Here is a 14,156-nt window from a genome sequence, read left to right on the forward strand (position 1 = left end):
TGCAATTAATAATCGAACATTATAATTTATAATGAAGATGGGTGTATTCCTGTGGGTGGGCATATCTAAAAAAATAAACAATTATGTTGATATTTTTACAGTAATTATAAGAGTATTTGATTTTGCTTAATTTTTTTGTTTTATTTTACTTGAAAACTGTAATTAACGTATCTTAACTGATATATTACATCAAACTATCACTAGTGGACAATATTCAGCTGCAATATCTAAATCAACTTTTGTTTTATTTTGATAATTAAAAAAATTATTTTCTTTTAACTAAATAACTGATTTATTATTCATGATAAATAAATATTAATAATATTTTTTTTTTTGCAAAAAATAGAATGTGAATGATGAGTATACTAAGTATACTATACTAAGTAGCTTGCAGATACTCTAACAAAATATGAAATAATAATATTTTTAATGTGCTTTATTAACACAATCTACGGTATTTATACCGTAAAATACACTTTTTCACATTTTTTAATCTCTTTTTCAAGCCCTCGTATTGTGTCAAATGAAAATGTAATTATTATTTTCATCAATATCCTCTACATGACTTCATATATCATTTACAGTAATCGAACAACAATAAAAAAAATAAGGGAAAAATATTCGGTGTATAGGTATATAAATAATAAATATATTATGCTCGACATGTGAGTCGATAATCAATTGTCGTCGTTACTCAATAATACACCTAAGTATTTTATCATCGGAGATTTTTGTGTTTTTAATTACAAAAATTCAAAGAATTATTAAGAGGGCGTTACACCCGCATTAGTTGTCTCCGTCTTACACAAGTGTGTGACATAGCAAATTTACGCTCTGCAGTTCGCGTTTAGCTTCGTTAGCTTTAATATTATAGCGAATCTACTAATATGAAACTTTATCTGTCCTAAGAACTTTATCTGCGTTCGTATATGTAGGTTTTTACGATAATTCAATTTTTTAATTTTTTTTGCATAAATAAAATAGCGGAATTTTAAAATCCTTATTATTCACTTAAAAACAGAATTATCATAAAAAACTAACAAACAAACGCATTAAATTGTTCTTACCATTAAGTTTCATAATAGGTTATTCACTCTAATATTTAAGCTAATAAAGCTAAACGTGAACTGCTAAGTGTGCATAATTTGCTATGTCACGCACTTACAAGACAGTGACAACAAATACGGGTTTGACGTCCTCTTAAAAGGTAAATTCAAGTTTCAAAGTGATACTTAAATTAATATTATATAATAGTACCTATTATAATAATAATTTTCAACTATTTCCAGGTTAAGATTGTTCCAAATATTATTGAAGAAAAATTGCACAACAACGGTTTAATATGTATTACTTACAATATATGGCCATATAGCACATGAATGTTTGATTATAAATTATTATTAATTATATTTATATGATTTACGTCGTGATTTTATATTAGAGTTAAGCTTTTTAAATATACATGATTCATAGTAATGATAGACCGAGGAGAAATAGTATAAAAAGCATTATACCTCGTTCCACGAAGAATAAGAAAAATAATTCTTATCAAGTAATAAAAAAATTTGAAAAATATACATATAGTATTTCAATAACATAAAAAAAATTGTATTTTGTTATATTAACCTTTTTTTATTTTTTATTATATTTTGTAATAAATGTATAAATAAATTACAGAAAATAAATATTTGTTTATACTTAAATCATAAAATTGAACATATTACTAAATAATTATGAAAATTCAAGTAGGTACCTACATATTTTTACATGTACAAATTCGGATAAATCTGTCTTTCCAATTTAATTCCATTTTACAATAGATAGTGGTGTCAATCATTTCCATTTATCACGAACGCTCTTATTTTCTGCAATGCAAAAAATTAAATATGACTTACTTAGCTTAGAACTTCAATGTATCAAGACGAATTTACAAATCTTTTTTGAATACATTTCGGACAAAAAGGAATATTTCCAACAACATTTCTATAGAATATATTTTAAACTAATTTTCAAAGTACATTCACTTTTTTTTAAATAAAATAAATATACATTTAATATTAAAAAAAAAATTGACAGTGCCATTTATTTTACTATAGAAAGGTGTGTAAAGTTACAATTTTTTTATCTAGAAAAGCTTATAATAAGTCATATTATATTACATTATATTCATTATAATGACTTTAATGTAACAATAAAATATTATATTAAAATCTAGCAAGATTTCAAAAGGAATGCTAGGTAAAGTCTTGTTGAAGAAGGGAGGAAGGTAAAGTCACTCATGGGTCTGTTTGTTATAAATTTTTCCAGCTTTTCCTTCCTCAAGTGAAAAATTTAAATTGCACCTGTACATCAGTTATCATATTTGATTTGGGTTTTTGAAATTTAATTGTAGTCTTATTAAGAACCCCTGGTTTAATGACAGAATATTATTTTGCTTATGGATACACTTTTATCATTTCATATTTCACGTGACTATTACATAGTACAATTAATGCACGTCAGTTGTGCAAAAATTTAATCTAAAATTATTACTGTGTACCTAACTATTTTTGTTTAGTATCGTTTATAATAAAATATTTAATTATTCATAATTGTTCTTCAATTCTTCATTCATCATCGACCTCTTACATCTTCCTCTGATTGGAGTATACCTAACCGAGAAGCCTGTTATAACAGGCAGTAGGCCTGTAGCTAACAAATTTTAGATATGAAACATATTCAATTAAATATATCTAAAATGTTCGATATTATGTTGAAATGATTTGTTTTTATCTTGCCAATATTATTGCATTTTTAATATTTATATGGATTGGATATAATTGTTAATGGTAACGAAAAATTATTTAAAAATTAGATAACAGTTTGTTATTACTATATTTTAAGTTGTATACGATACATACTTTATGACTTTGTTGCACTTCGGTAATTTTGTTTGAATTTGAATGCTATTATATACTTAGTTGAAGTCGTTATATTTTTGAACTTCTAAAAAACTAAAACGCACATTAGTCTGCATTTTGGTACTTTTATAAACGAACAGTAAAATAAAATAATAATTAAGTTTGTTGTTATCTTGTGGCTCGTTAAATTTCATTTTTTATACACTATATACAGATATAATAACACAACATGCTCATTTTAACGAAGCTATTTTGTATGTGTACAATGAATATTTATTAGTAAAAAAAGCTTCAGATCTATATAACTAACACATAGGATTTAGTGGTCTAACAAAAGAACAGATCGAATTCTATTATGTACACATGGACATTTTAAAAACGACTTCTTAATCACATTTTTAAATAAATTGAATTTCTTATGCAGCAGATAATTGTGTGTGTGTATAATGTAATAAATTTGGCAGTGAAATATAATATGACATAAAGCCAACAGTTTTTCTTTATATGCAATAGTAGTGCAGCGTCGGAGTCGGGCTGTACCTATATATTGTTGTAAAAGTTTTAAAAATAATCTATAAACCTTATATAATACCTTTACGGGCGACCTTTACGAGACGACATGACATGACGGATTGTAATATTCAATTATTTCTATAGTTGTATGAAAAAATAATATATATTTTATACGCATGTATAACTGTGTCTTTTTTACAAACACATATAATATAATAATGCATTGTACTTGTGGCCTGTCTTTAAAAACGAATGTATAATTTTAATACTTTAATGCAGAGGTTTTCGAAGTGTGAGGCGCGACCCTCCGGGGGGCCACGAAAGCTTTATAGGAGAGGGGCGCAAGAAAATTTTAAAAATAAACATTGCATTGGTAGGACAGAAAAAAATTTGTGAAATGTCCGTAATAATAAAAACAAGCCTACCCATCACATTGAAATGACTGATCAATTAAAACCTTTTATAAAAAATACATTTTATTTTAAAATAAATTTGTAATATTAATATTAATAATAGCCTATATCTGTTGTTTGTTTATAACTTTCTTGTTACTCTAAACATGACTATTAAAATTATTTTTATGAAGGGGGGCTCAAGTCTGGGGTTGACCAAAAGGCGGTACCTGGCCTGAAAAGTTTGAAAGTCTGCTTTAATGAACCTTATATGTATACTCTCATATAGACATTGAACACCAGTCACCGAGCGAAGAGGAAACTTCCTACAAGTGCGAGTCAGCGTCTTAATCAACCATATTAATTATTGGTTATAATACAACATAATATACTTTCAGGGGGTGGCTGAGTGGGTTAAAAATATATTCAATATTTACCCATGAACTTGGGGAAATAGTTCGACGCAGACACGCGTAGACCTGCAGTGAAGGTTGAATCCCCTTCCACAGAAATCCTTTTCTACTTGCGTACCTGGTTCGGCGAAACTACACCGAACATATATGGATCGTGTCGAAAACAATGCATTATAATATTATCGTCCTGGAACGACGGTGGTGCCCACCCGATGACGTTTGATTTTAAAAATAAAAAAACCTACCTGGCGTTTTTTGATACTGACCCGACAAGAAAATCGTCGACGTCACCGCGATTGCGTCATCACGACCTACAACAATCCGACAAGGATATCTTATATCAGTGGTGGCGTATAATACTCATCATACTATTTACTGTTGTGGTTATTAATAATATTAATAATAATTATTATTAAATATTAATAACCACAACAATAATAACAAACGACGCAAAACTCGTGCGCCGTCAATTCTTCCGCCTGCATTCGGCAGCCAAAGCGGAACGGACGTTTTTCCAGTAAACCCATCTACCTACGCGCCCGGCGAAAGGGGTGGTGTTGGCGGCGGGTGGTTGGTATACGCTCCGTATCACACCCCTCCGCTGGCGACCGTTCGCCACCAGTGGGGAGGGAATGGAAATTAATGGTTTTCGTTTTTGCGCCGCGGAAGAGAAACGGAGGCGTGGCCCACGCGGTCGTCGTGCGCACGGTCTGCGCGGTGGCTGGGACCATGCCGGGACGGCGGCGTCGACGGCGGTGAGCGGGCGGGTAGAGCCGACAGCTACGACGACCGCGACGGTGCACTGCGCTGCACTAGCACTACTCGACGACGACCGCCGCTGCCGTCGCTGCCACCACACGCCACCGGCAGTTCACAGCGGACCGTACTTCACGACGCACTGCTGCAGCTGTCGATCATTGCACTCTCGTCGCCACTACCACCGCCAACACCACCACTACTACTACTACTACTACTACTATTATTACCACCTGAGCAGTAGGAGTAGCAGCAGTAGCCGACGTCTCTCGGTGTCGTCCGCGTACGGATAATAATAATATTGAGAAAAAGTTAGACATCTCCTCTCTGGGACATAGTTACAATTTTATCATTTAATTTAACTCACCCCTCACAAGCCCACGTCCGACGCCCACGAGACCCGAGTCCCCGTAGTAAATAACCCGCACGCACCACGTCCGTTTTTCCTCTTGACCGTGTCGCCGGCAAACTGGTAACAATTTCGCACCGCCGCAGCTACCCGACGTAGTAGTAGCCACGGCACCCAAACGACCGCCGCCGTACCGCACGACCGCCGGCCGCAGCCGCCGCCACTGCTGCACCACTGCAGCGCGCCTTAACGACGACGGACAACCACACGGCTGCACCAGACCGCACCAGACGCACCGCTATGTCGCATCATTTCGCCGCCGCCGGAGACGTCGCTGGAGTGCCCCTGAAGTCGACGGTAAGTAATTGCGACAGCGATCGCGCTCGCTCTACGTTATATAATGTACCTATAATATTGCGATACCGTTATTTTAATTATTATATTATAACCGTCCCGGGACACTGCCGTCACCACTTGCACCACCTACCACTAACCACCGTCCGGTAGAATATGTTAACGCCACTGATTTTGCGCTGGTTCGGCCGTTTGGCGGAAGTATATTTGATCGTTTTGCCACCTGCACTTGGCGAAAGCGCAGCGTGTGTTTCCCTCCCCAACTTTTCACGAACCTACACGATTTTTTACGTTTTTCCGGCACGACGAGGGGGTTGATAGTTTGATACGCGTGTTATCGCACCGCCGCGGCCGCCAACTCACGTGCTGGCCAGATGCCGAGGTCCTATATATATTAACATAATATGTATATCCGCACCGCGGCACATTGGTTCGCAAAAAAGGGTTCCTATATGTTAATATTATGTTGTATACGTGTTATTATAATATATATATATATATATCGGTTGTCTATATAGTGTTGTCAATAATAAATACCACTGTTTTGATGTCGTGTGGATACATGTTATTTTACGTAATATAAAATGAATTGTGATGGTATGTTCCCCACTCTATAAGATTACAAAAACGTATTCGCGTTCGGTAAAATCGGTGTTTTTCTTCAAATTTTTCTATTTAACTATATAGGTTCCTTGTAATCATAATATTACAATAATATTAATATATAATATTATTATACTGTTATTTATATTTGGTGGTACGGCTTTTTTTTCTTGACACGCTTACCCGTTTTCAGGTCGGGGTGGGTATACCTGTCTCGGCCGAAGATATAAACCTACAGACTTTCGACAATGATGACAGACTGCAGGTGTGCGTATGTATGCTTTGGAAATCTAATAGAAAAAAATGTATTTTAAAAACCGAATTCTATAACGTTTGTCTCACCCAAATTCTACACGCTTGGATATTATCTCTACATCATAATATACCTAATAACAATTATTTCATGTTTTATATAATACTCATTGTTTTTTTTTTATTTTATTTTGTTATAACAACAATGTTCTTCCAACTGAAATGCATGCGAGAGCTTGTTTGTTGGCATGCCACGATTTTATATCACGACGGTATAATATTATTTTAATTTTATTATATTATATATAATATTTTGACATAATATTATATTATAATATACATAGGGTCGACGAAATTGTTCGTTTATACAGGCGGGGATTATGTCAAAATGTATACCTACTTGCACTCTCCGCCAGTGTTATAACGAAACATTTTGATGACCATAATTTGTATAGATTTATATTAGACGATTAAATACCTATACGGTATGAAATTATAATAATATATAAATATAATATTATAATATTAAATAACTATTAATAACTTAGTTCACGCAACTTGCCGCGCACACATTTGTGTGTGTGCGTGTGACGACCGCTTTCATCCATTCTGAGTGTTCAAATAGGACAACGCGAAAATATAGTGTTGCATTCCGTTGTATTTTTTAATTATTTTTTATTGTTTCCATAATATTGTGCCTAGTTCGATTTATATAACACATGCAGACATGCAGTAAATGCAGTAATAGTAAATTACCACAATAATAGTATTAATGATAATAATAGTAATAATAATAATAATAATAATAATACGATACATTCGTTTATACATAATTATGTATGTATAGATATTATTATTATTAGTAGTGCTTACAAGCTGCAGTGTTATTGTTCTAATATTATTATTATTGTTATTTGTTGTTATTTATTGTAATTTGTAATTAAAATTTAACACTAGCTAACTTGCCACTGCATCAGTGCAGCGTACGAATAGACGGGCATCACTACTGCATTAGTATAATACTATAACATTTTTACATCATATTAAATTGCAGACACCGCCGCCGAATAAAATTCACTTTTTTCATCCACGTATACGATATATCGTTTTTTATTGTGACGCCAGTAATTACAACACACGCGCCGACGAACAATTTACACAGCTTTTTACGTGGTATTAAAATCTGCTCGTATCATTCCCTAGTGTAAATATTGAACGTGTATTGGGGGTCGGAATATCAATAGCGATTCGCGTTTTATTTATTTTATATTACGCGCAGTTGCGTCGGCAGTCTATGCCTAGTTGTTTTAGTTTATAGTTATAGTTCTTTAAACTAACTATTTGAATTAATTTTATTGGTATAAAAACGATGGTTAATAGGTAGACTACGTTCTGTGTATAATAATATGATTGTGATGCCACATGCGCGCGAATGCACGCAATCCTCTCGGAACGGGTACTATACCCGACATCTACAACACTCAAATTAAACTTATTATGACATTTTGTATTATATTATGATTGTATCGCAGCAGAACTTGTGAGTTTTATCACGAAAATAATTCATTTTTGAAAACCTATCCTCACGATTCGTTATACTACTGTGCAGTTAGTTACAAATCACAATCAATTCTATATAGTTGTTGGTATTTGTTCGTAGTATAATCATGACTTTGAAAATGGGTTTCAGTTTCAAGTCTTGAACATCCTACTGTGCTGCCCGATTATGCGCGTATAATAATAATATTGCATTATATTATATTTTCTTCATACCTATACACTATACAGTGTACACGGAGAGGGCAAACTGGTTTTACCGATTTCATACAATAATAACGTTATGTTTGTGGGATCTCATTTACCTACTTAAAAATAACCTTTAACACCATCCACAACATACGAGTGATGCTTGCCCATAATCCCTAAACTCTAAACTACTCAGAGACGTGTTCGTGTACACAACAATATTTAATTCAATATTTTGTTGATGGTGTCACGAGACTTGTCAAACATCGAAAAGAAATGGTGACTCATTTTACATTAAATTTGCATGTTAATCGTATAACGTATTACATGTTAATATATTATATAGTTGCGAGTCAATCAATCGATTTTTCGTTTGCGAGTGGTCCCTTAAGCTTCCTATGTCGAACAATATGTTTTTTCGAGTACTCTTTCTAGTGTTTTACATTGTATTATTCGTTTGCGACTTCCATTTCTATATAATATTATAATAGTCCATAATGGAGAAACGTCGAGACGATATAATAAACTAATCGTTAATTTAGGTTCTTTTTATTATATTGGCATTCAATACAAATATACTTAAATTATTCGCATTCTTCAAATATTTATAGGTGAATGTGCGTTTATTCACTTCCATGTGGCCATATTATGTATAGCTGATGTACACGACGCATATTATGCAAATACATTTAATCAATGTTCTAAAAGTCTGTTAAATATACTTCCGGGCTTTAAAAATAGTTATCGATTGGTAAACAATCAACATTGACATCAGTATAAAGACGTTTAGTTATTAGAGAACGAAAAAAAATTTCAAATAATATGATATTTGCCACAACAGTGTACACGCTCAAATATGAATAATTGAAGCGATCGTCGATAAAACTAATAACAATTCAGTTTATTTCTACGCAACACATTAAACAATGATTTCATTGAATAAAATTAAACCACCACGTCATTATTTAACCACTCAAGTCTCTAAGTGTAATAATATTATATTATATATAATATATTTCTATATATTCCCATAATATAATATTCCTTATGTAGGTTTGAACTTTGAACGATTTATTATTAAAATTATATTCTTTCATGTATAAATGTTTAATGCTATTTTTACGAGGTATTTCGATCGTCTATTTATTTTTTTTTCAGAAAACACAGCGACCCCCTGTGACACGGTCAAAAATAACTTTGTATATGTTTTTTCACATTAAAAATGTATTTAAATTCGTGTGTATACATATTGTATAATAATACTTATGGTTCATTACAAAAGTGTCGTGGTGCGTTTTAAATTTTAATATGCACTTTAAAACATTACGGCCACTCCTCTTGTTGTTGAACAAACATTTTGTTCTATTTTAGTTAGGTAGGCGGCTAACCAACAGACGGCTTTTATAGGACAGAAGTGATCGATTTCTAATAGGGTAAGCGGGTAACACGAGGAATGAATTCCATACCAAAAATTGTGAACTTGATTTATTGAATACGTATATGTTATAGTCGTCATATTTTAATGCTCAATTTTTTTCTTGTTTTAAATATTCATAATACTATTAAATATACACTATATAGTTAGATGTTATATGATTTAGGAAATTGGAACTTATCAAATAATGTTCAAAAGACTTTCAATTATGTTTTGTTACATTTTATTTTTAAAAAATATTTCGATGGACATACTTAAATTTAATTATTTTGGTAAAATTTTTTTTTACGTGAACGATATTTAAACACTATTTTGTTTGTTAAAAATATACAAATATCTTACCAGTACAGCTCTATTAACTATTTGTTTTTACATATTGGATTTACTTTTTCATACATTTGCATAAAAACGGCTAGAAAGATTACAACGGCAGTCGGTCACTTATTAAAATAATATATATTTTGTGTGTGTATATAGTAGCTGGTCGATATGATTTTGCATTTTCTTAATTAAACTGAAAAGTTTGTTTCCCCGTCACATCTGGTCCAGTATAACTGTTTAAGGAACGTCAAGGTTTGTTTAACATTGAATGACCTGTCGGGGATGGACGTAAATCGAAAATGTTTAAGTCAGTCTGGTCACGTACGAGCGATGCTTGTTTTGAATATACTTAGTGCAGTGTTTTATCTGACGGTCGTGTAAAAAACGGACTGAAGAATAACTTACGGAGTAAAAATGTAAAATAGTATTTTAAAAATATTATTCTTACTGCACATCGCGCAAGAGGTTGTACAATTTTTCCTATCGATATTATTTTTTTAACTGGCACCGGCTATTTAGTTTTTTCTAAACCCGGTAAGGTCATGTCAAACTTAAAAATAAATTAGAACATCCAAGTAATTCTTGAATGTCAAACGGTGTATTTCTTTTCCTCCCACCATACACCTACAGACCCGATGTATATTTAGCATCTGGCATCTCATACACTGTGGCAACAAAAACACTCGTATACCGGTAAGGGTGGGGAGTCGGGTAAACAACGTAATATGTTATTATAAAAAAAAAAAAAAATGATAATAATTTAAATTAGAAATATATTTCAATATTGTGACATAGGGTACCGATATTACGTTAATTAATTTCATGAAGTTAATTTTGAAATTAATTACATTTTTCTTTCGAACTGGGCGTGTAGTAACAATTACAATTTACCCTAAAAATATTCAAATTATTATGCAATACAATTATTGTAACCAACATTTTTTTTTAAATATGCAACTTTTTTTTTAATTTAATAATTATTAAAGATTTTAAATGAGGAACGGACCGCTTAATTGACAGTGATAGTAGACTTAAGCATTACCGTAATCGAATATTAAAATGTAAATTGTGCAAAATAGGTGTTATCATTATTATATGATATTAATAGACCTAAGGCTGTATTCATAACGGTTTCTTAAAACTTTATAATAAATACCAATATTATCATCTCAATAAATGGCGTTTACACTACAATATTCCCTACAGTAGCTGTACACAGGTCATCAATATAAAACGTATTAGGTACAATTGAATACCAACTATAGAGTTTTAACAATATATTATTATATCATAATAAATAAGTAATAAGACTCTATTAATAACGTATTACGTCACCAACCTATATCTCAGTACTTACATAATTGTTATTATATACTGTATTTACTATATTTACGCTTATATTTGTTTAATAACGTAATGTTATCGTTCGAATCCAAAGCATTTAAATATTTTTTAAACAATATAATTTCATTCCTATTGTGACGTCTAGACGTATATTATACATGGGCTACGGTTACACAAATTATTATTCACAAAATAATATAAACACGGTTTCTCGAGCGTAATATTATTATTATTATTGTTACTGTTGTTTCTTACACAGTCTGTTTTAAGATTTATGGCCAATGAACGGTCGCGGTTAATTCATTAGATGGAGTATGTATAATAATATTATTATACATAAGGTACCTGCACGATGTCCGAACGTCCTAAACCAGCACTACATTATGATGAATAATATTGTTTCGCTACTGTTTCTCTTTTCTTCAGAGATCTTACTCGTGTTTTCTTCGTTATATACCACACGAATTTTGAATTTACACGTTCTTACATGTTTCAGCTTAGCGTCGACAACAGCAATAATTATTTATAATTATACAATCTATTATCCTTTATTCCTGTCCTTTCGCCGTCCCGAGTCGATGTTTCACTACGAGTATATTAATATAATGGTCATTGTTCGAAATTGTACAACCAAACAACGTTTGTTGCGGTTTTTGGAAATCGGTAAAATCCAGTACAATAATTAATAATATTTCATTTTTCATACCGTTATTATATACTTAGAGTATCGATGCGTTTGGTTCGTTTCCATACAATATATTTTATGTACAGGTAAAATATTGTTTATGTGTACGTTTGAGCTACAGAACGCGTCCATTGGGGATTTAATAACAAATATTATATTTAATACCCAAGTACAGACAAAACAAAAATTTAAGAATAAAGCGATTATCCGGTGAAAACCTCTGACTACAGTTCAAAAACTGTAAACATAAAATAAAATCAAAAATATATATATTATATGCTTATAATTTATATTATTTTCTATAATATCTGCCACGAATGTTATAATTTTTCATAGTACCTTACTCGGTGGACCAGAACTATCTTAATGTCTAATCGGATTCGTTGTGCTCCTATTCCGAATACATAATTATTCGTATATCATTACTTTTAGACTAAATCCTCTAATGATTAATTATTATTCGTTGCTAGTAGACCTAGATATTGTTACGATTTGTCTACAATGTTGTCTGTAAGACGTAAGTAAAAATGACTGCTACATAATATTAAAGTTACGTAAGACGAATTATAATAAAATTATTACTTAGATCCTCCTCCGATGTACCTGCGTATTTTTATTATTTATTTTTTTCTTTTTAATATCTTAAGGCATGCGTGATTATAAAAAGCCAGATTTTTTATGCTACGTAGTAGGTTCTCATCCATTTAAGCATCTTTTTTTACGTCCGTTGATGATTGCTTTTTATTTTTTTTATGATCGTCGAACTTCGTTTATATAGATAGATTAGACATGTGAGTAGTGACACACTCGTAACAGTCGTAACATAAGGAAACAGCAGAAAAATAGTTAAACATTAATAAACGATAATAATTAATGTGTAACTGTTTAAGTATAACCTATCGCGTTGACCTCTGCACATTACCTTCCGCCTTCCGGTTATGAGTTTACTAAACGATCTTTATCGTGACACATAGAATAAACTATTGATATTTTTACATACTATTACCTTTGAAGCATTTATTTATGTGAATATAGACTGATTAATCAAGCATGTTCATCCACATTAGGTTATTACTTTATTATTATTATTAAAAAAAAAAAATCGTTGAAGGGTATATGCAATTTAAGTAGAAACAATTATGTTAACTTATTAGACATGTCTTATGGTGAACTTCAAGCTGGGACTGGATGTTAATTTTAGTCTCTTTGTACAAATTTGTTTAATCCTTTTGTCCTCTTATTTCGCCTAGAATACGATTCGAATAAAATATCCTTCAAGGATATATTTTTGTAAATATCATTAAAAACAAAAATATCACACATTTGAACTTTTAAATATTTTTCTTAATAATAAAAACAAACAAAAGTAATCGTGTTGAAAATATATTTATAAAATGTATGTTAATATTTATATAATAACAATATTTTATGTTCCGCGAACACCGCTAATCAATTTAAATTTAAATTATTTGCACACCGTAATTAAGTACCTATATTTTAATTTAGTTTTATACATCAACAAAAGTTGAACAAATTATACAGTTTTCATATTTATATTCCAATTATAATTTTATATTATAAAAAGATAAGGTACTTCATGTACATTTATATTTACATTTTGTTAATTATAATTAAACACTAATAATAAAATTTGTGTTTTATGTTGAAAATTGAATTTTATATTTTTAATATTTTATATCGTTGTAAAACGAAAAACTAAATGATCAAAACGCTTATTCCATTATTGCCATTATTTAAAGTTAAATTAAATTACTGTAAATTATTATCGTACAATTAATTAAGATATTAAATATATTAAAAACCCAACATTTATTTTAAACAAGGTTTCTTGGTGCACATCGCATAATAATATACTCCAGTTAATTATTAGTGCGTGTTTCGAGTGCTAAATTTACTTTGTATTAGTTAAAAATCTCCATATATTTTTACTTACTTATTATTTAATGTGTTCAAAATATCTTATATTAAATTAATGTATAAACGATTTTTTCCAAAAGTTAAATTCGTTTTAACATTAAGAATTTAATTGATAAAAATATTGTACTTACACAATTTGAAGTCGTTACAAACCG

General features: G+C 31.0%; 1 protein-coding gene and 1 long non-coding RNA gene across 4 annotated transcripts in view; one reads left to right on the forward strand and one right to left on the reverse strand.

Moving 5' to 3' along the window:
• Positions 1-1,800: 1,800 nt before the first annotated feature.
• LOC113554693 lies at positions 1,801-4,495 on the reverse strand. Its single transcript, XR_003405292.1, has 3 exons — positions 4,243-4,495; positions 2,901-2,993; positions 1,801-1,865 (listed from the first exon to the last, which is right to left on the reverse strand). It is a non-coding gene; the product is annotated as an uncharacterized LOC113554693 (long non-coding RNA).
• A 546-nt stretch (positions 4,496-5,041) lies between these two features.
• Positions 5,042-14,156, forward strand: part of LOC113551060 (proton-coupled amino acid transporter-like protein pathetic) — a 34,929-nt gene continuing 25,814 nt past the window's right edge. The window contains exons 1-2 of one of the 3 annotated variants that reach the window (XM_026953086.1): positions 5,042-5,680; positions 6,474-6,551. In XM_026953086.1, the coding sequence (XP_026808887.1) occupies positions 5,624-5,680; positions 6,474-6,551 (135 nt within the window). In that variant the 5' untranslated portion in view covers positions 5,042-5,623. The remainder of the gene's footprint in view (positions 5,681-6,473; positions 6,552-14,156) is intronic. The other 2 variants (XM_026953087.1, XM_026953089.1) reach the window with 2 other exon arrangements.

Source organism: Rhopalosiphum maidis, chromosome 2 (genome assembly GCF_003676215.2).
Source record: "Rhopalosiphum maidis isolate BTI-1 chromosome 2, ASM367621v3, whole genome shotgun sequence".
Classification (NCBI taxonomy): Eukaryota; Metazoa; Arthropoda; class Insecta; order Hemiptera; family Aphididae; genus Rhopalosiphum; species Rhopalosiphum maidis.